Genomic DNA, 20,862 nt, shown 5'->3' with positions numbered 1-20,862 from the left:
ACTCAACGCGTCCGCCCTAAGGCCCTCCTCTATCTCTCTCCCCAGCTCCTCCTCCCACTTTTTCTTCAGCTCCTCGCTGTCCATCTCCTCCGATCCCATAAGCTCTTTATATATGTCCGAAACGCTCCACTCTCCTATACATCCTCTAGAAACCACCCTATCCTGAATCCCCCTTAGCGGCAGGAGTGGGAAGGTTGGTACCTGCCTCCGCAGAAAGTCCCGCACCTGCAGATATCGAAAGTCGTTTCCCCCCGCCAATGCAAACATCTTCTCCAGCACCCTCATCCTCGGAAAGCTCCCCCCTATAAACAAGTCCCCCCATCTTCTCAATCCCCGCTCTCCGCCAAATTTGGAACCCCCCCGTCCATCCTCCCCGGGGCAAACCGGTGATTATCGCAGATCGGGGACCATACCGATGCCCCCTCTGTTCCCACATGTCTCCTCCACTGCCCCCAGACTCTCAGGGCCGCCACTACCACTGGACTGGTGGAGTTCCGCGCCGGCGGGAATGGCAGAGGCGCAGTTACCAACGCCCCCAGGCTTGTGCCCCTTACATGAAGCCGCCTCCATACGCATCCATGCCGACCCCCGCCCCCCCCCAACCAGCCATTTCCTAACCATGGCTATATTAGCCGCACCAGTAATAATTGCTAAAATTCAGCAGCGCCAGCACCCGCCCGCTCCCCGACTCCGCTCCAGCATTACCCTCCTCACTCGCGGGGGACTTGCCCCCCCCATACGAAGCCACACAATAACTTTATTGACCCCGCTTAAAAAAGAAAATGGGGAGTCATTGGAAAACGAATAGGAATCTCGGGAGGACCGTCATTTTCACCATTTGAAACTCTGCCCACCAGAGATAAAAACAGCGCATCCCATCCCGGAAAATCCTCCTTCGTCTGATCCACCAACCGGGCCAAGTTCAATTTATGTAGCCGGTCCCAATCCCTTGCCACTTGGATACCCAGGTACCTGAAACTGTCCCCCTACCACTCTAAATGGCAGTTCCCCAGTCGCCTCTCCTGACCCCTCTCCTGGATCACAAACATCTTGCTCTTCCCCATATTAAGCTTATACCCCGAAAACCGGCCCGAATTCCCCTAAAATTCCCATAACTTCTTCCACCCCCTCCATTGGATCCGAAACATACAAAAGCAGGTCGTCCGCATACAGCGAGACTCTGTGCTCCACCCCACCGGACCAGTTCCTTCCAACCCCTCGAGGCCCTCCGAGCAATTGCCAGCTGCTCTGAGCAATTGCCAGCCAGCACAAACAGCAGTGGGGAGAGGGGGCATCCCTGTCTCGTCCCCCGGTGCAGTCTAAAATGGTATAAAGTCGTCCTGTTCGTCCGTACACTTGCCACAGGGGCCTGATACAGAAACCTGACCCAGTCAATAAAGACCCTCCCAAATCTGAACTGCTCCAAAACCTCACAAAAGTAATCCCACTCAACCCGGTCAAAAGCTTTCTCCAGCATCCATCGCAACCACTACCTCCACCTCCCTACTCTCCGGGGACATCATGATCACGTTTAACAGCCTTCTTATCATTGGCCACCAGCTGTCTGCCCTTAACGAACCCCGTCTGATCCTCCACAATAACGTCCGGTACACAGTCCTCAATCCTGGAGGACAACATTTTGGCCAACAGTTTGACGTCCACATTCAACAGGGAAATCGGCCTGTAAGACCCACATAGCTCCGGGTCCTTGTCCGGTTTCAGGATAAGCAAAATCGTGATCTGGGGCAGAACCCCCTCTTTCCCTGGCCTCGTTAAACACCTTCAACAGCACCGGTCCCCAATATCCCAGAGAACTTTTTATAGAACTCAATATAGTGGGGGGGGGGGGGGGGGGGGGGGGGGGGGGACTGATACTGGGTGAGGGTTTTTCGAGAGGAAGTGCAGGGGGGGATTCTGGGAGGGGATTCAATGTTAATAATGGATAGGGGCGAGTCAGGCAGGGCCCGGAGTCTTGATTATGGTGGATAGGAAGGGTGGGTGGGTGAGAAGCCCCCAGTTAGGATAGTTTACGTGTGAACGTGAGGGGGACTGAGAGGCCCAGTCAAGGGTGCTGGCATCTGAAAAGTTTGAAGGCCATTGTGGCGATGCTGCAAGGAGACTCATTATAGGGTGAAGGACCTATTGAAAATGAAGCTCAGGAAGGGCTGGGTTAGCCAGGTGTTTCACTCGCGATTTGACGGCAGGGTTGGAGGGGTAATGGTCCTGGTAAGCAAATGTGTACGGTTCCAGATAAAGAAAGTGGTTTGCGGACCAGGGAGGTAGGTATATGGTAGTGACAGGGACATTGGAGGGGAGGCTGGTGACGCTGGTAAGTGTGTATGGTCCCAACTGGGATGATGTAAGGTTTGTAAAGAAAGTGTGTGGGGCCATCCCCAACCTAGACTCACACAAATTAATAGAGGGTGGAAACTGTGAACTTGGTGCAGGAGCCAAGATTGGACAGGTCACGGCCGCACTTTCTTGTCCTGTCGGGGGGGGTGGGCGGGGGGGGGGGGGGGGGGGGGGGGGGGCCTGTACACCATGCAAATTCCTCCAGACTAACATCTGGGGGCTTGTGCTGTTTCAGAGACTAGCAAAGAACATAAGAACATAGGAACTAGGAACAGGAGTAAGCCATCTGGCCTATCGAGCCTGCTCCGTCATTTAATAAGATCATGGCTGATCTTTTTGTGGACTCAGCTCCACTTACCCGCCCCGCTCACCAAAGCAACAGCCTGACATAATTTTCCACAGGACAAGAAATCATACGAAGACACCAACATGACCATCCATGGGTATGTCTTGTCCCACCCACAGTCCAGACCCAGCAGAGTTACATAGAACATAGAAAAATACAGCACAGAACAGGCCCTTCGGCCCACGATGTTGTGCCGAACCTTTGTCCTAGATTAATCATAGATTATCATTGAATTTACAGTGCAGAAGGAGGCCATTCGGCCCTTTGAGTCTGCACCGGCTCTTGGAAAGAGCACCCTACCCAAACTCAACACTTCCACCCAACACCAAGGGCAATTTGGACATTAAGGGCAATTTATCATTGGCCAATTCACCTAACCCGCACATCTTTGGACTGTGAGAGGAAACCGGAGCACCCGGAGGAAACCCACGCAGACACGGGGAGGGCGTGCAGACTCCGCACAGACAGTGACCCAAGCCGGAATCGAACCTGGGACCCTGGAGCTGTGAAGCATTGTGCTATCCACAATGCTACCGTGCTGCCCTTGAGAACAAATAAATCTACACTATCATTTTACTGTAATCCATGTACCTATCCAATAGCTGCTTGAAGGTCCCTAATGTTTCCGACTCAACTACTTCCACAGGCAGTGCATTCCATGCCCCCACTACTCTCTGGGTAAAGAACCTACCTCTGATATCCCTCCTATATCTTCCACCTTTCACCTTAAATTTATGTCCCCTTGTAATGGTTTGTTCCACCCGGGGAAAAAGTCTCTGACTGTCTACTCTATCTATTCCCCTGATCATCTTATAAACCTCTATCAAGTCGCCCCTCATCCTTCTCCGTTCTAATGAGAAAAGGCCTAGCACCCTCAACCTTTCCTCGTAAGACCTACTCTCCATTCCAGGCAACATCCTGGTAAATCTTCTTTGCAACTTTTCCAAAGCTTCCACATCCTTCCTAAAATGAGGCGACCAGAACTGTACACAGTACTCCAAATGTGGCCTTACCAAAGTTTTGTACAGCTGCATCATCACCTCACGGCTCTTAAATTCAATCCCTCTGTTAATGAACGCGAGCACACCATAGGCCTTCTTCACAGCTCTATCCACTTGAGTGGCAACTTTCAAAGATGTATGAACATAGACCCCAAGATCTCTCTGCTCCTCCACATTGCCAAGAACTCTACCATTAACCCTGTATTCCGCATTCATATTTGTCCTTCCAAAATGGACAACCTCACACTTTTCAGGGTTAAACTCCATCTGCCACTTCTCAGCCCAGCTCTGCATCCTATCCATGTCTCTTTGCAGCCGACAACAGCCCTCCTTACTATCCACAACTCCACCAATCTTCGTATCGTCTGCAAATTTACTGACCCACCCTTCAACTCCCTCATCCAAGTCATTAATGAAAATCACAAACAGCAGAGGACCCAGAACTGATCCCTGCGGTACGCCACTGGTAACTGGGATCCAGGCTGAATATTTGCCATCCACCACCACTCTCTCACTTCTATCGGTTAGCCAGTTCGTTATCCAACTGGCCAAATTTCCCACTATCCCATGCCTCCTTACTTTCTGCATAAGCCTACCATGGGGAACTTTATCAAATGCCTTACTAAAATCCATGTACACTACATCCACTGCTTTACCTTCATCCACATGCTTGGTCACCTCCTCAAAGAATTCAATAAGATTTGGAAGGCAAGACCTACCCCTCACAAATCCGTGCTGACTATCCCTAATCAAGCAGTGTCTTTCCAGATGCTCAGAAATTCTATCCTTCAGTACCCTTTCCATTACTTTGCCTACCACCGAAGTAAGACTAACTGGCCTGTAATTTCCAGGGTTATCCCTAGTCCCTTTTTTGAACAGGGGCATGACATTCGCCACTCTCCAATCCCCTGGTACCACCCCTGTTGACAGTGGGGGCGAAAAGATCATTGCCAACGGCTCTGCAATTTCATCTCTTGCTTCCCATAGAATCCTTGGATATATCCCGTCAGGCCCGGGGGACTTGTCTATCCTCAAGTTTTTCAAAATGCCCAACACATCTTCCTTCCTAACAAGTATTTCCTCGAGCTTACCAATCTGTTTCACACTGTCCTCTCCAACAATATCGCCCCTCTCATTTGTAAATACAGAAGAAAAGTACTCGTTCAAGACCTCTCCTATCTCTTCAGACTCAATACACAATCTCCCGCTACTGTCCTTGATCGGACCTACCCTCGCTCTAGTCATTCTCATATTTCTCACATATGTGTAAAAGGCCTTGGGGTTTTCCTTGATCCTACCCGCCAAAGATTGTTCATGCCCTCTCTTAGCTCTCCTAATCCCTTTCTTCAGTTCCCTCCAATGCCCTGTCTGAACCTTGTTTCCTCAGCCTTACATAAGTCACCTTTTTCCTCTTAACAAGACATTCAACCTCTCTTGTCAACCATGGTTCCCTCACTCGACCATCTCTTCCCTGCCTGACAGGGACATACATATCAAGGACACGTAGCACCTGTTCCTTGAACAAGTTCCACATTTCACTTGTGTCCTTCCCTGCCAGCCTATGTTCCCAACTTATGCACTTCAATTCTTGTCTGACAACATCGTATTTACCCTTCCCCCAATTGTAAACCTTGCCCTGTTGCACGTACCTATCCCTCTCCATTACTAAAGTGAAAGTCACAGAATTGTGGTCACTATCTCCAAAATGCTCCCCCACTAACAAATCTATCACTTGCCCTGGCTCATTACCCAGTACTAAATCCAATATTGCCCCTCCTCTGGTCGGACAATCTACATACTGTGTTAGAAAAGCTTCCTGGACACACTGCACAAACACCACCCCATCCAAACTATTTGATCTAAAGAGTTTCCACTCAATATTTGGGAAGTTAAAGTCGCCCATGACTACTACCCTATGACTTCTGCACCTTTCCAAAATCTGTTTCCCAATCTGTTCCTCCACATCTCTGCTACTATTGGGGGGCCTATAGAAAACTCCTAACAAGGTGACTGCTCCTTTACTATTTCTGACTTCAACCCATACTACCTCAATAGGGTGATACTCCTCGAACTGCCTTTCTGCAGCTGTTATACCATCTCTAATTAATAATGTCACCCCCCCCCCCCCCACCTCTTTTACCACCCTCCCTAATCTTATTGAAACATCTATAACCAGGGACCTCCAACAACCATTTCTGCCCCTCTTCTATCCAAGTTTCCGTGATGGCCACCACATCGTAGTCCCAAGTACCGATCCATGCCTTAAGTTCACCCACCTTATTCCTGATGCTTCTTGCGTTGAAGTATACACACTTCAACCCATCTCCGTGCCTGCAAGTACTCTCCCTTTGTCAGTGTTCCCTTCCCCACTGCCTCATTACACGCTTTGGCATCCTGAATATCGGCTACCTTAGTTGCTGGACTACAAATCCGGTTCCCATTCCCCTGCCAAATTAGTTTAAACCCTCCCGAAGAGTACTAGAAAACCTCCCTCCCAGGATATTGGTGCCCCTCTGGTTCAGATGCAACCCGTCCTGCTTGTACAGGTCCCACCTTCCCCAGAATGCGCTCCAATTATCCAAATACCTGAAGCCCTCCCTCCTACACCATTCCTGCAGCCACGTGTTCAACTGCACTCTCTCCCTATTCCTAGCCTCGCTATCACGTGGCACCAGCAACAAACCAGAGATGACAACTCTGTCTGTCCTGGCTTTTAACTTCCAGCCTAACTCCCTAAACTTGTTTATTACCTCCACACCCCTTTCCTACCTATGTCGTTGGTACCAATGTGCACCACGACTTCTGGCTGCTCACCCTCCCCCTTAAGGATCCTGAAGACACGATCCGAGACATCCCTGGCCCTGGCACCCGGGAGGCAACATACCTTCCGGGAGTCTCGCTCGCGACCACAGAATCTCCTATCTATTCCCCTAACCATTGAATCTCCTACAACTATTGCTTTTCTATTCTCCCCCCTTCCCTTCTGAGACCCAGAGCCAGACTCTGTGCCAGAGACCTGGCCGCTAGGGCCTTCCCCCGGTAGGTCATCCCCCCCCCAACAGCATCCAAAACGGTATACTTGTTTTGAAGGGGAACGGCCACGAGGGATCCCTGCACTGTCTACCTGTTTGTTTGTTTTTTTCCCCCTGACTGTAACCCAGCTATTCTTGTCCTGTACCTTGGGTGTGGTTACCTCCTTGTAACTCTTCTCAATCACCCCCTCTGCCTCCCGGATGATCCGAAGTTCATCCAGCTTCAGCTCCAGTTCCCTAACACGGTCTTTGAGGAGCTGAAGTTGGGTGCACTTCCCGCAGGTATAGTCAGTGGGGACACCGGTGGTATCCCTCACCACCTACATCCTACAGGAGGAGCATGTAACTGGCCTAGCCTCCATCCCCTCTTACCTGACAGAATATAGCTGCCCTGTGGACTAACTAGATCTCCGCCCTCCGACCCTGCTCCCAGTCAGCTTCACTTTCTGTAAACTCCTGGCTCTCTTCGCACTCTTTGCGGAAATGTCGGAAACAAAATGAAAGGAGCACCTTACTCCCTCCTCACCAAACTCTCACTATCGCACTCAAATGCACCAAATTCAGCACTCAGCGCAAACAAAGTCTGCACTGTAGGGGATCACTTTTATACTGTGAATCTAGCCTCTGAAAACTGGCCTAATCCAATTAACTAATTAACAAGCTCCAGCTGCAAGTGCCTACAAGTAGAAGCCTGTTTAAAGCTTATTGAAAATTCACCTTCTTCTAAACCAAACAGCAACTTTTAAGTTAATTAACTAAATAAAAGAAAGACTAAACTTTAGATAAAAATGAAGCCTTATACTCCCTCGGTCACCAAACTCTTACTATAGCACTCAAAAAGCACCAAATTCAGCACTCAGTGCAAAACCTTTGGTGACAGTGCAAGTTACACTCCTCAACATTGACTCTGGGCCCCATGAATTTTGCTGGTATCAGGCCGGACATGAGCAAGGAAACCGCTTGATGTTTACAATGTACTGCGTACCATCACCTCACCCCCATGCCCCACACCCCCACCACCAGCTGATTAATCAGTACTCCTCCATGTTGAATACAACTTGGGGAAAGCACTGAGGGTGGCAAGGGGAAAGAATGTACTCTGGGTGCGGGACTTCAATGCCCATCACCACGAGTGGCTCAGTAGCAACAGTACTGACCGAACTGGCTGGCTGGCTGGTAAAGGATATAAACTGAGTCTGAGGCAGGTGGTGAGGGGACCAACAAGAGGGAAAAACATACTTGATCTCATCCTCAACAAATATCTGCCACAGATGCGTCTGTCCATGACGGCATCGGTCGGAGTGACCAACACACATTCCTTATAGAGATGAAGTTTCGTCTTCATATTGAGGATGCCCTCCATGATGTGTGGTGCTCCCACTGTGCTAAATGGGACAGATTTCGATCAGGTAAGTACAAAATCTAACTTATACTCTAATGTTCTCAGCAAGCACGCAGTCCGTATAAACCAATATGTGATCTGTGGTCGGACACATCACACTCTAAACCTAAGTGATGGAATCCTCCCAGTGCAGACTCTAAGGGCCCCTCACCAACTCTCCTCAAGTGCTCATCTCACTGGAAGCCAACTAGTCTCACAGAAATTTCTTTCACATCAGGATTTTCAATCTCCACTCTCAGAAAAATCGCCTTGGAATCTTCTCCCAAATGACTTTCTTTCGGACGTCTTCCACATGAATCCACCTCCAGAGTTCCTGCAAGGGATTCTCTATCTGGTGCGGCGCACCCTTGGGATTCTCCGTCTCACCAGCCGGCCAATGGGGTTTCCCCATTGTGAGCAGCCCCATGACGTCGGGAAATCCCCAGGCGCCCGGCGCAATGGAGAGCCGCGACAGCAGAGAATCCAGCCCCCTATCTCTCCTTCCGATCCTCCACTCCAATGGATTGCCCCGTATATTTAAACTTCGCCTTCCGTGCACGTTCTCAAATACTCAGCTGTGCCAAGGAAACAATCACTACCTCAGAAGCGCACAGTAAGGTGTCACCAGCATTTTGTTGTCTTCTCAGATCTTCTGGCTTTTACCTTCAGTCTGCTTCCTGCAGCTTTCGCTCATTAATTTGGAGCCTTCTTCTCTGCCCCCTTCTTTAACTTCACTGGACAGGACCTGTATTCAAACTCTCACCTTGTTCCTTGACGTATCTGCCATCTTCGGGCCTTCCTTGTCCATTCCATAATTTTGGGACGTTCTTCTTGGACTTGCTCTCTGTTCCTTTCACATCCTACCCGCTCTGGCACTTTCTGTGGACTGGTGTATTCCTTCTGGGTCACCTCGTATATCTGTCAGTCGCTCTCTTACTCCCTATAGCTAAGCAATGGCACAATTTGTTTTCCCTACATTGTGTTTTGTTTAACCGCCCTTGGAAACACAAATCTTCAATTCGTAAAATCTCATTGAAAATGCATTCGTCAGGGGGTCACGGTGTGAGTTTAGAGTAGCTGCATTTTCACGAACTCTGGCGCTACTCGTTATACACCTTTTTTTTTTTTAATGCTGATGCACATCCCATAATTATTTCTCTCTGGTGTATATGTCCTGTGCCCTGTTCCTGTAAGACCCTGGCTAGATTTTGTGATGAGCCGAGTTAAATCTCAAAATCCTTGTTTGATTGAGGCAGTTGGAGGTGGCCGGGTTTTGGTCCAGCTTGCGGTTTTGTTGGTGATTGGGCCGATGATTTTGTGGACAATGGTGTTGGTTCCTTGCCCCAGGTTGTTAGTGCTCACTTTGATGACATATGAAATGTCCTTGAGAGAATTGCTCAATAGGGCAGTCTCTTTGTTGAGGCCTCGCCTTCAGTCCTTGGAAATCCTGTTGTATGGAATGTCAATTATCCGGGTCGATCCAGGGAGATGGGACTGGACAGGGAGAGTTTGCGTATCCAGTCTTCATGGCCACATTTGAAAGTTGTATCCCATCGTCAAGTTGGAGACCCGACCACTGGTCTTACGCTGTCTTGCCCACAATGCTCGTTGAGAGGCGTTGGAAGCGGTTCGACATGTCGGGTCGCCGCCTCCCACCGGAGCCTGGGTTTCTTGCTGTCTGGGCTTGGGGCGGTGTGGTGGTGGAGCAGGCACTTGATGAAACTCTGGAGGGATCTGAATGCTGCTCAATGTTAGACATTTAGCTGCTGTTGTATAAAGAGTCAACGGTTCTGCTGCTTTTCCACAATCCACCTTTAATTTCCTTCAACAGACTTTGCACAAAACTCTAACATCATATCACCTGACACAAGGGCCACCTGAAGCCCGTTTACATATCAGTGTCAATATTTGGATGCTTAACATAAATGAGACAACTAATTGGAATGTCTCTTAACCCATTACTTAACACTCGATAATCCTGTCATGTCTTTGGCCTTTCCAAGCTCCCTGGATGGACAGATAATGTATCCTAGAGAAGATTGGGTTCCTTGTGATCCTTCTTTGTGGTCTCTGGAGTTGTTGGAGTTGGGGAAAATGTGTGGTGGTGCGCGCCTAGTTGGGTCAGTTAATCCTTGTTTGACTTGTCTCCTTCCATATCCTCTTGGCCGCTTGACTGGTGGCAGTAGTCACTTGATCAGGTAAGTTAGGTCAGGAGTCTCTGTGTTTACCTGGGTTGGGCAGAGGGTGGGCTGGGTGGTGGAGTGAGTTTCCCTTTCCTGTGTTGTCCTGTTTTGGGGGCGCCTGTGTGGAATCCATAATATCCTGTTCTTTGGCGAAGGGCATGAGTTAGTGTGGAATCTAGAATATCATGTCCCTGAGTGAATGACATAAGTCTGTGGAGACAGGACGATGGAGGTAGCCTTTTCAGGATTGCGCTTTTCTGTAAACTACCGTAACCTCCAAGGGCAAAGGGGAGATGATTACACAAAAGAAAGATTGAAAGACCTTGGTCTTCTATTGGTCAGTATGCCCTGTCTTCTATTGGCAAGAATTACTGTCCTTTCATTGGCCAAAAGTGAAGGTTTTACTGTGATATTATTGGTGTGTGACATGCAAATGACGGATTAGACTGCAACTGTAATTCTATTGATGAACTAAGCTATAAATGTTTCTGCTTCGCTGGACTCAGTCAGAGCAATGCAGTGAGCCCCAATGATGTTGCTCTCCTTGTGCACAAGTCAATAAAGATTAATCAAAGAGTACTCCCGTGTATGTCTTGCAATAACTTCGACACCTGGTCTGCCCTTCCTCTCAAGATAGGATTCTACTGGGGAGGTAGTAGCCTGTGAGCTGCAGGGTCTGAGTGAGAGTCTGAATGCTATGGATCGGCATTGTTGGGAGTCCTCCTTCAGATTGAGGGGAGGCTGGGTGGGGGATAGAACCGGCCTCCTCCCAAGTGGTCTTATACAGTGATTTCTGGATTGCCCTCCTTTTTGAAGCCTCTGCCCTCGGTAGTATTTCTTTATTCTGTCAGTGTTAGTGTGTTGGGAGACGTTGACCACAATAATTACTATCCGTAGTAACTTTGTGAATATTTGCTTCTCTTCTCTCGATAAATGTGCGTAATGATGATCACCCTGCACTGGGCGGATGTTTGGGTTATGTTACGTCTGGTGGTTATATGTAAAATATCCTCTCAGTGACTTCGCAAATGGTTTATGTGTTTTTTGTCTTTATTATCTTGGGGTTAAAGAATCGACTGGTTCCTGCAAAGGTACTTTATCCGAGGTCTTTTATCCGAGAAAGGGGCATCAGAATGTGTCACAAAAACAGGAAATACAGGATAATCTCAGCTGGTCTGGCAGCATCATAATGTGTTATTGGTGCCTCTGGTCCGACTGGAGCTGGGGGAAATGTGTTCTGGTGCTCGCCAGAACATGGCACAAAGATCGTATCCTAAAATCTCGTGGGCCATGTATGCACTCACTACGTGGGAAGGCGTGCGCCATCTTACTTATCCTCCTATAATCCATTCTCGAGTGTATCCATTGATACATGTGGAGGCACCAGGTTTAGTAATTAAGCTGAACCAATTGTGTTGTTTCCTGTTGTTTTGTGTATTTTGTTTGTTGAGGCATTCATACTGTGCTGTGAAATCTTGAGGAGTCATTGTGTTATTTGTTAAAATCAAAAAACTTTAAGAAAAACATATATTTTTTAAAATGCATGTGTACAAACAGGGCTTAGACTTCTTGGCTTCATTTCACAGAACCGCAAGAATGAAACCAAATCCAGGATTCACCACACAAAATCTTTCAAAAAGTAACTTAAATTTAAATCTTTATCTTGTTCCGAACAGTAAACTCATGGCCCAACATATCCCCCAATCGACCAGTACCACAAAGTGAGTGGCTCAACATTGCTTCAATGCAGGGTGCAGGAGGGCATGCCAGGAGCAGCAACAGGCAGACCTAAAAATGATGTGTCGACCTGGTGAAGCTACAGCAGAAGACTAATTGCATCTCAAACAACAGAAACAGCATGAGATAGACAGAGATAAGCGATCCCACAACCAATGGAGCAGATCTCAGCTCTGCAGTCCTGTCATATCCAGTTATGAATGGTGGTGGACAATTAAATGACTCACTGGACGTGGAGGCTCCATAAACATTCTCATCCTCAATGATGGAGGAGCCCACACTTCAGCCAAAAATGCCAAGTGGAGATCTATCTCCAGCCCTTCCGGAAGTCCCCAGCATCATATATGCCGGTTTTCAGCCAATTGATTCACCCCACCTGATATCAAGAAACGGCTGAAGGCACTGGATACTGCAAAGGCTATGGGCCCTGACAATATTGACGTAATATTAATGAAGACTTGTGTTCCAGATATTGCGGCGCCCCTGGCCAAGATGTTCCAGTACTGCTACAACACTGGAAAATTGCCCGGGTATGTCTTACACACAAAAAACCAGGACAAGTCCAACCCAGCCAATCACATCAATCTACTATCAATCATCAATAAAGTGATGATGGAAGAGGTCATCACCTGTGCCATCAAGTACACTTGCTTACCAATAGCCTGCTGACTAATGCTCAGTTTGGGTTCTGTCAGGGTCTCTCAGCTGCTGATTTCATTACAGCCTTGGTTCAATCAGGAACAAAAGAGCTGAACAGGTCAGGAATGTTATGGAATACTGCCCACTTCCCTGGATGAGCGCAGCTCCAACAAAACACAAGTGGCTTGGCATCATCTAGAACAATGCAGCCCGCTTGATTGGCACCCCACCCACAAACATTCACTTCCTCCACCACCGATGCACGGTGACAACCATGTGCACCCTCTACAAGCTGACTGCAGAGACTCAAAGGCTCCTGACATGGAATGCTGTTTCTTCACTGTGGCTGAGTCAAAATCCTGGATCTTCCTCACTAACAGCACTGTGGGTGTACCTACACCCTATGGACTGCAGCGGTTCAAGAAGGCGGCTCACCACCACCTTCTCAAAGGCAATTAGAGATGGATAATAAGTTTGGGCCTTGTCAGCGATGCCCATATGACATGAATGAACATTAAAAAAAGGAATATATCTGTATCTCTTCTCAGCAAAATACCTGCTCTTTATGGTGCGGAATGGGGTTTAACATTCTGACTTTGACATCTCCAAAAATTAAGCTCTGGCGCAGAGAGGTAAATGTCACCAGAATCTCTCTTTAGGCAGAAGCAAGAGCAGTGCATCACAGGATTCAGAGTTCTCAGAATGACCTCAGAAGCTTGGGGAGTTTGCAGTTCCCCTTCGTCTTGTCCATGACAATGCCTCGGCCAATCAAATTCAACTTGCCAACCAATCAGCATTTCTGTTCCTCTGCCGTATAAATTGTTGTGATCATTTGAAATTTGGCACCGTTGGGTTAGTCCTGATGAGTGCAAGATGATAAGCTTTGGCAGCATGCCTCCTTTCAGCAATATTCGTGTCTCGGATTAATAAATTGATTTTTGTTCCAGATATCAACGAGTGTGAGACAAACCCATGTGGTTTGAATGCAACATGCACCAACATGTTTGGAGGTTTTGAATGCACCTGCGATGATGGATTTGTGTCAACCACCGGGGAACGTACCTTTACCGATAAAACAAAGACCCGATGCCGAGGTAAAGACTATTCTGCTGGAGTGGAAACATCTAAAACTTTTATTTGTTTTTCACTTTCGATGCTGATAAATCTTTTCTTTGCAAGGAATAAAAACAGAAAATGCTGGCAGAGCTCAGCAGGTCTGGTAACATTTGTGGAGAGAAGACTTGACCTTCACACTGTGATGAATCCCAGAGTAATCGTGCTGTGGTTGTTCATTCTTTGTTCTGAACTGAACTTCCCAACATTGTTCACCTTGTATCAGATTATCATTTATGAGATTCCCCTTTCTGTATATTAGCTGTCTGTGCCAGAACAGCGTAGGCCTGAATTTCACACTTGGCGTGTGCACAGGGATATAGAACCCTCTCCCGTACAAGACCGCACTCTCAACGCCATTTCTTTCTGGGTGACCAACTAAGGTCCGACCAACATGAAACACATCTTTTGGTTGGCCTGCCATTGTGGGCGGGGGCGGGAACAGGTCAGGCAATGGGTCCAATGGACTTTGGTAACTCCACTTAACTTCCAGTGGAAAAACAGATGAGGCTTTCAACATGGGGTTAAGTTGTGGTGGTAATACTCTGGCTTTTCGGAAATTAACTGATCTTGTCTAAAACTTTCACAGACTCAATGTACATTTGTATATCTTCACTGTGAAATATGCTTTGAAAATCTACACGTTTGGTCCAGCATCTGCCACTTATTCAACTAAACTTTGTGGCAGCATTGAGGCTGTGTGTGGGGGGAGGGGGTAAAGCGTTTCGGGGATGGGAGGTTTCCTTCATCTACTTACAACAGTAAAGTAATAAAAAGTAATGAACAAGCATTTCTCCAGCAGCTTTCATAACTTCAGGGTATCGCAGGACACCTCCTGCTTTTTGAACTATGGCAACTGATATAATGTGGAGAATGTGGCAGCCAGCCAATTTGCACACAGCAAGCTCCCATAGACGGCAATTTGAACTTTTTACATCCATCTGAGAGGGTAGATGCGGTCTCGGGTTCATATCACGCTTGAGCACTGGCACCACAGACAGTGCAGCACTCTCTCAGCACTGTGCTGGGTCTGGAGGCCTACACGCTCAATTCTCTGAAGTGGGGCTTGAACCCATAACCTACTGAATTCCAGAGAGCAGAATGCTCCAACGTGGTGGACACCCATGCCAGCACGGGTGCATGTTGTCTACCTGCTTTTGCAGTGGGTCTGAACTGCCCAGCTCAGGTGACACTGCTGGGGTTAATGGCCGTGGGTGGGGGGTGGTTGCAAAGTGAGGAAGGGGGTGCCATGGGCTGCAAACAAAGTGCGGTTGTCACCTTTTGTAGGGGAACACTTTCTTAAAAACTCTTTTTAACACTGCAGAGATCCTGTCATATTCTACATCTACTGCTGGGTCAGTCGGGACACTTCCAATGACAAATTTGCAGTATTTGTATGTTGGGTCATCCTGAAGGCATGGGTCATGTGGGGGGGGGGAGGGGGCCTGACGTTCATAGAGCCCCTACCCTCAGATCAACAATGCTCACTCCCTCCCCATATAATTACAGTCGCATTGTGCCAAATGGCCATGGATTTAGGAGGCCAATATCTTTTGTAAAAGTCCATGTTCCACACAGTTTGGACCGACTGATCTATTTTGTTGGAACTTTGACACCGATTTGTAAGTGAACCAGTTTTGACAGCAAGCACAATCAAAAGGAAATCTGACAAAACTCTCAAATATGACAGCAGCAAAATCACAAATAAAATAGGAGTCCTTCTGCTCCGAGGGTCTTTTATCCCACCCTCGGGAGACAAATTGTTCAAAACATTAACGCCCGGCTGCCTTTTTTTGCCCGTACGACGAGCGCTAAATCGCACGGGCAAAGTAAAACCTGTGTTAAAAGACCTTTTAATGGACTCCATTAGCCTTTAATTGTCGGTGGGTGTGGCTGCAACTCCTGTAAGTGCCTGCCGTCCTCAATATTACACGCGTGTGCAATGGCATTGAGATGTACGCCCAATGTCATTTTGCTTGTGCCGGACGTCGAAACGTAAACTTCAGGCCATAGTTGGAGAAAAATTCAATACTTGTGGAGGGTAGCACAAACATAATGTGCAACGGAGAGGAGAGTTAAAGGCCGGAATTCTCCAGCCGTTGCGACTCACCATTCCTGCCAGCACTCCCGCTTGCAGGTTTCCCGGCGGCTTAGGGTGGTTACAATGGGAAATCCTGTTGACAATTGGCAGGATGATTGAACCCAGCCAATGGCGCGCAGCCGAGAAGCACGCGGGTGGCAGACCGGAGAATACTGCCCGTTGGGTCCTTTTGCAATGTGAAGCAGTTATCTTTCATAACGAGATTCAGCGTGGTTTTTTTTAATAAACATTTTATTGAGGTATTTTTTGGCATTGCAACAGCAGCAATATAAACATTGTACATAAACTATTAACATAGTGCAAAAAGGCCTCCCTCTCCCATTACTTGTCTACACTAACCTAACCCCCCCCACTACTGCTGACGGTTAATTATCTGCAAAGCAGTCGATGAATGGTTGCCAGTTCCGGGCGAACCCTAACAATGACCCTCTCATGGCAAACTTAATTTTCTCCAGGCAGAGAAAGCCAGCCGTGTCCGATAGCCAGGTCTCTGACTTCGGGGGCTTCGTGTCCCTCCATGCTAGTAATATCCGTCTCCAGGCTACCAGGGAAGCAAAGGCCAGAACGTCTGCCTCTTTCTCCTCCTAGATTCCCGGATCCTGCGACACCCCGAAAATCGCCACCTCTGGACTCAATGCCACCCTTGTTTTTAATACCTTGGACATGATGTCAGCAAACCCCTGCCAATCTCCCCTCAGTTTTGGACATGCCCAGAACATGTGGACATGGTTCGCTGGCCCTCCCGCACATTTTGCACACCTGTCGTCCACCCCAAAGAATCTGCTCATCCGGGCCACCGTCATGTGAGCCGGTGCACGACTTTGAATTGAATCAGGCTGAGCCTGGCACATGTTGCGGTCGCGTTGACTCTACTCAACGCGTCCGCCCTAAGGCCCTCCTCTATCTCTCTCCCCAGCTCCTCCTCCCACTTTTTCTTCAGCTCCTCGCTGTCCATCTCCTCCGATCCCATAAGCTCTTTATATATGTCCGAAACGCTCCCCTCTCCTATACATCCTCTAGAAACCACCCTATCCTGAATCCCCCTTAGCGGCAGGAGTGGGAAGGTTGGTACCTGCCTCCGCAGAAAGTCCCGCACCTGCAGATATCGAAAGTCGTTTCCCCCCGCCAATGCAAACATCTTCTCCAGCACCCTCATCCTCGGAAAGCTCCCCCCTATAAACAAGTCCCCCATCTTCTCAATCCCCGCTCTCCGCCAAATTCGGAACCCCCCCGTCCATCCTCCCCAGGGCAAACCGGTGATTATCGCAGATCGGGGACCACACCGATGCCCCCTCTGTTCCCACATGTCTCCTCCACTGCCCCCAGACTCTCAGGGCCGCCACTACCACTGGACTGGTGGAGTTCCGCGCCGGCGGGAATGGCAGAGGCGCAGTTACCAACGCCCCCAGGCTTGTGCCCTTACATGAAGCCGCCTCCATACGCATCCATGCCGACCCCGCCCCCCCCCAACCAGCCATTTCCTAACCATGGCTATATTAGCCGCCCAGTAATAATTGCTAAAATTCAGCAGCGCCAGCCCGCCCGCTCCCCGACTCCGCTCCAGCATTACCCTCCTCACTCGCGGGGACTTGCCCCCCCCATACGAAGCCCACAATAACTTTATTGACCCGCTTAAAAAAGAAAATGGGGAGTCATTGGAAAACGAATAGGAATCTCGGGAGGACCGTCATTTTCACCATTTGAACTCTGCCCACCAGAGATAAAAACAGCGCATCCCATCCCGGAAATCCTCCTTCGTCTGATCCACCAACCGGGCCAAGTTCAATTTATGTAGCTGGTCCCAATCCCTTGCCACTTGGATACCCAGGTACCTGAAACTGTCCCCTACCACTCTAAATGGCAGTTCCCCAGTCGCCTCTCCTGACCCCTCTCCTGGATCACAAACATCTCGCTCTTCCCCATATTAAGCTTATACCCCGAAAACCGGCCGAATTCCCCTAAAATTCCCATAACTTCTTCCACCCCCTCCATTGGATCCGAAACATACAAAAGCAGGTCGTCCGCATACAGCGAGACTCTGTGCTCCACCCCACCGGACCAGTTCCTTCCAACCCCTCGAGGCCCTCCGAGCAATTGCCAGCTGCTCTGAGCAATTGCCAGCCAGCACAAACAGCAGTGGGGAGAGGGGGCATCCCTGTCTCGTCCCCCGGTGCAGTCTAAAATGGTATAAAGTCGTCCTGTTCGTCCGTACACTTGCCACAGGGGCCTGATACAGAAACCTGACCCAGTCAATAAAGACCCTCCCAAATCTGAACTGCTCCAAAACCTCACAAAAGTAATCCCACTCAACCCGGTCAAAAGCTTTCTCCGCATCCATCGCGACCACTACCTCCACCTCCCTACTCTCCGGGGACATCATGATCACGTTTAACAGCCTTCTTACATTGGCCACCAGCTGTCTGCCCTTAACGAACCCCGTCTGATCCTCCACAATAACGTCCGGTACACAGTCCTCAATCCTGGAGGACAACATTTTGGCCAACAGTTTGACGTCCACATTCAACAGGGAAATCGGCCTGTAAGACCCACATAGCTCCGGGTCCTTGTCCGGTTTCAGGATAAGCAAAATCGTGATCTGGGACAGAACCCCTCTTTCCCTGGCCTCGTTAAACACCTTCAACAGCACCGGTCCCAATATCCCAGAGAACTTTTTATAGAACTCAATATAGTGGGGGGGGGGGGGGGACTGATACTGGGTGAGGGTTTTTCGAGAGGAAGTGCAGGGGGGATTCTGGGAGGGGATTCAATGTTAATAATGGATAGGGGCGAGTCAGGCAGGGCCCGGAGTCTTGATTATGGTGGATAGGAAGGGTGGGTGGGTGAGAAGCCCCCAGTTAGGATAGTTACGTGGAACGTGAGGGGACTGAGAGGCCCAGTCAAGGGTGCTGGCATCTGAAAAGTTTGAAGGCCATTGTGGCGATGCTGCAGGAGACTCATTATAGGGTGAAGGACCTATTGAAAATGAAGCTCAGGAAGGGCTGGGTTAGCCAGGTGTTTCACTCGCGATTTGACGGCAGGGTTGGAGGGGTAATGGTCCTGGTAAGCAAATGTGTACGGTTCCAGATAAAGAAAGTGGTTGCGGACCAGGGAGGTAGGTATATGGTAGTGACAGGGACATTGGAGGGGAGGCTGGTGACGCTGGTAAGTGTGTATGGTCCCAACTGGGATGATGTAAGGTTTGTAAAGAAAGTGTGTGGGGCCATCCCCAACCTAGACTCACACAAATTAATAGAGGGTGGAAACTGGAACTTGGTGCAGGAGCCAAGATTGGACAGGTCACGGCCGCACTTGCTTGTCCTGTCGGTGGGGGTGGGGGGGGTGGGGGGGGGGGGCCTCTACACCATGCAAATTCCTCCAGACTAACATCTGGGGGCTTGTGCTGTTTCAGAGACTAGCAAAGAACATAAGAACATAGGAACTAGGAACAGGAGTAGGCCATCTGGCCTATCAAGCCTGCTCCGTCATTTAATAAGATCATGGCTGATCTTTTTGTGGACTCAGCTCCACTTACCCGCCCGCTCACCAAAGCAACAGCCTGACATAATTTTCCACAGGACAAGAAATCATACGCAGACACCACCATGACCATCCATGGGTATGTCTTGTCCCACCCACAGTCCAGACCCAGCAGAGTTACATAGAACATAGAAAAATACAGCACAGAACAGGCCCTTCGGCCCACGATGTTGTGCCGAACCTTTGTCCTAGATTAATCATAGATTATCATTGAATTTACAGTGCAGAAGGAGGCCATTCGGCCCTTTGAGTCTGCACCGGCTCTTGGAAAGAGCACCCTACCCAAACTCAACACTTCCACCCAACACCAAGGGCAATTTGGACATTAAGGGCAATTTATCATTGGCCAATTCACCTAACCCGCACATCTTTGGACTGTGAGAGGAAACCGGAGCACCCGGAGGAAACCCACGCAGACACGGGGAGGGCGTGCAGACTCCGCACAGACAGTGACCCAAGCCGGAATCGAACCTGGGACCCTGGAGCTGTGAAGCACTGTGCTATCCACAATGCTACCGTGCTGCCCTTGAGAACAAATAAATCTACACTATCATTTTACTGTAATCCATGTACCTATCCAATAGCTGCTTGAAGGTCCCTAATGTTTCCGACTCAACTACTTCCACAGGCAGTGCATTCCATGCCCCCACTACTCTCTGGGTAAAGAACCTACCTCTGATATCCCTCCTATATCTTCCACCTTTCACCTTAAATTTATGTCCCCTTGTAATGGTTTGTTCCACCCGGGGAAAAAGTCTCTGACTGTCTACTCTATCTATTCCCCTGATCATCTTATAAACCTCTATCAAGTCGCCCCTCATCCTTCTCCGTTCTAATGAGAAAAGGCCTAGCACCCTCAACCTTTCCTCGTAAGACCTACTCTCCATTCCAGGCAACATCCTGGTAAATCTTCTTTGCAACTTTTCCAAAGCTTCCACATCCTTCCTAAAATGAGGCGACCAGAACTGTACACAGTACTCCAAATGTGGCCTTACCAAAGTTTTGTACAGCTGCATCATCACCTCACGGCTCTTAAATTCAATCCCTCTGTTAATGAACGCGAGCACACCATAGGCCTTCTTCACAGCTCTATCCACTTGAGTGGCAACTTTCAAAGATGTATGAACATAGACCCCAAGATCTCTCTGCTCCTCCACATTGCCAAGAACTCTACCATTAACCCTGTATTCCGCATTCATATTTGTCCTTCCAAAATGGACAACCTCACACTTTTCAGGGTTAAACTCCATCTGCCACTTCTCAGCCCAGCTCTGCATCCTATCTATGTCTCTTTGCAGCCGACAACAGCCCTCCTTACTATCCACAACTCCACCAATCTTCGTATCATCTGCAAATTTACTGACCCACCCTTCAACTCCCTCATCCAAGTCATTAATGAAAATCACAAACAGCAGAGGACCCAGAACTGATCCCTGCGGT

General features: G+C 48.8%; 1 protein-coding gene across 1 annotated transcript in view; it reads left to right on the top strand.

The window, feature by feature from the left end:
• Nucleotides 1-20,862, top strand: part of LOC140403311 (adhesion G protein-coupled receptor E1-like) — a 331,002-nt gene that overhangs the window by 189,999 nt on the left and 120,141 nt on the right. Inside the window, exon 9 of the mRNA XM_072491155.1 lies at nt 13,619-13,765. Coding sequence (XP_072347256.1) covers nt 13,619-13,765 — 147 coding nt within the window. The remainder of the gene's footprint in view (nt 1-13,618; nt 13,766-20,862) is intronic.

Source organism: Scyliorhinus torazame, chromosome 27, assembly GCF_047496885.1.
Source record: "Scyliorhinus torazame isolate Kashiwa2021f chromosome 27, sScyTor2.1, whole genome shotgun sequence".
Taxonomy (NCBI): domain Eukaryota; kingdom Metazoa; phylum Chordata; class Chondrichthyes; order Carcharhiniformes; family Scyliorhinidae; genus Scyliorhinus; species Scyliorhinus torazame.
Note: the sequence above shows the minus strand (reverse complement) of the source record. Positions and strands in the feature narration are given on the sequence as shown.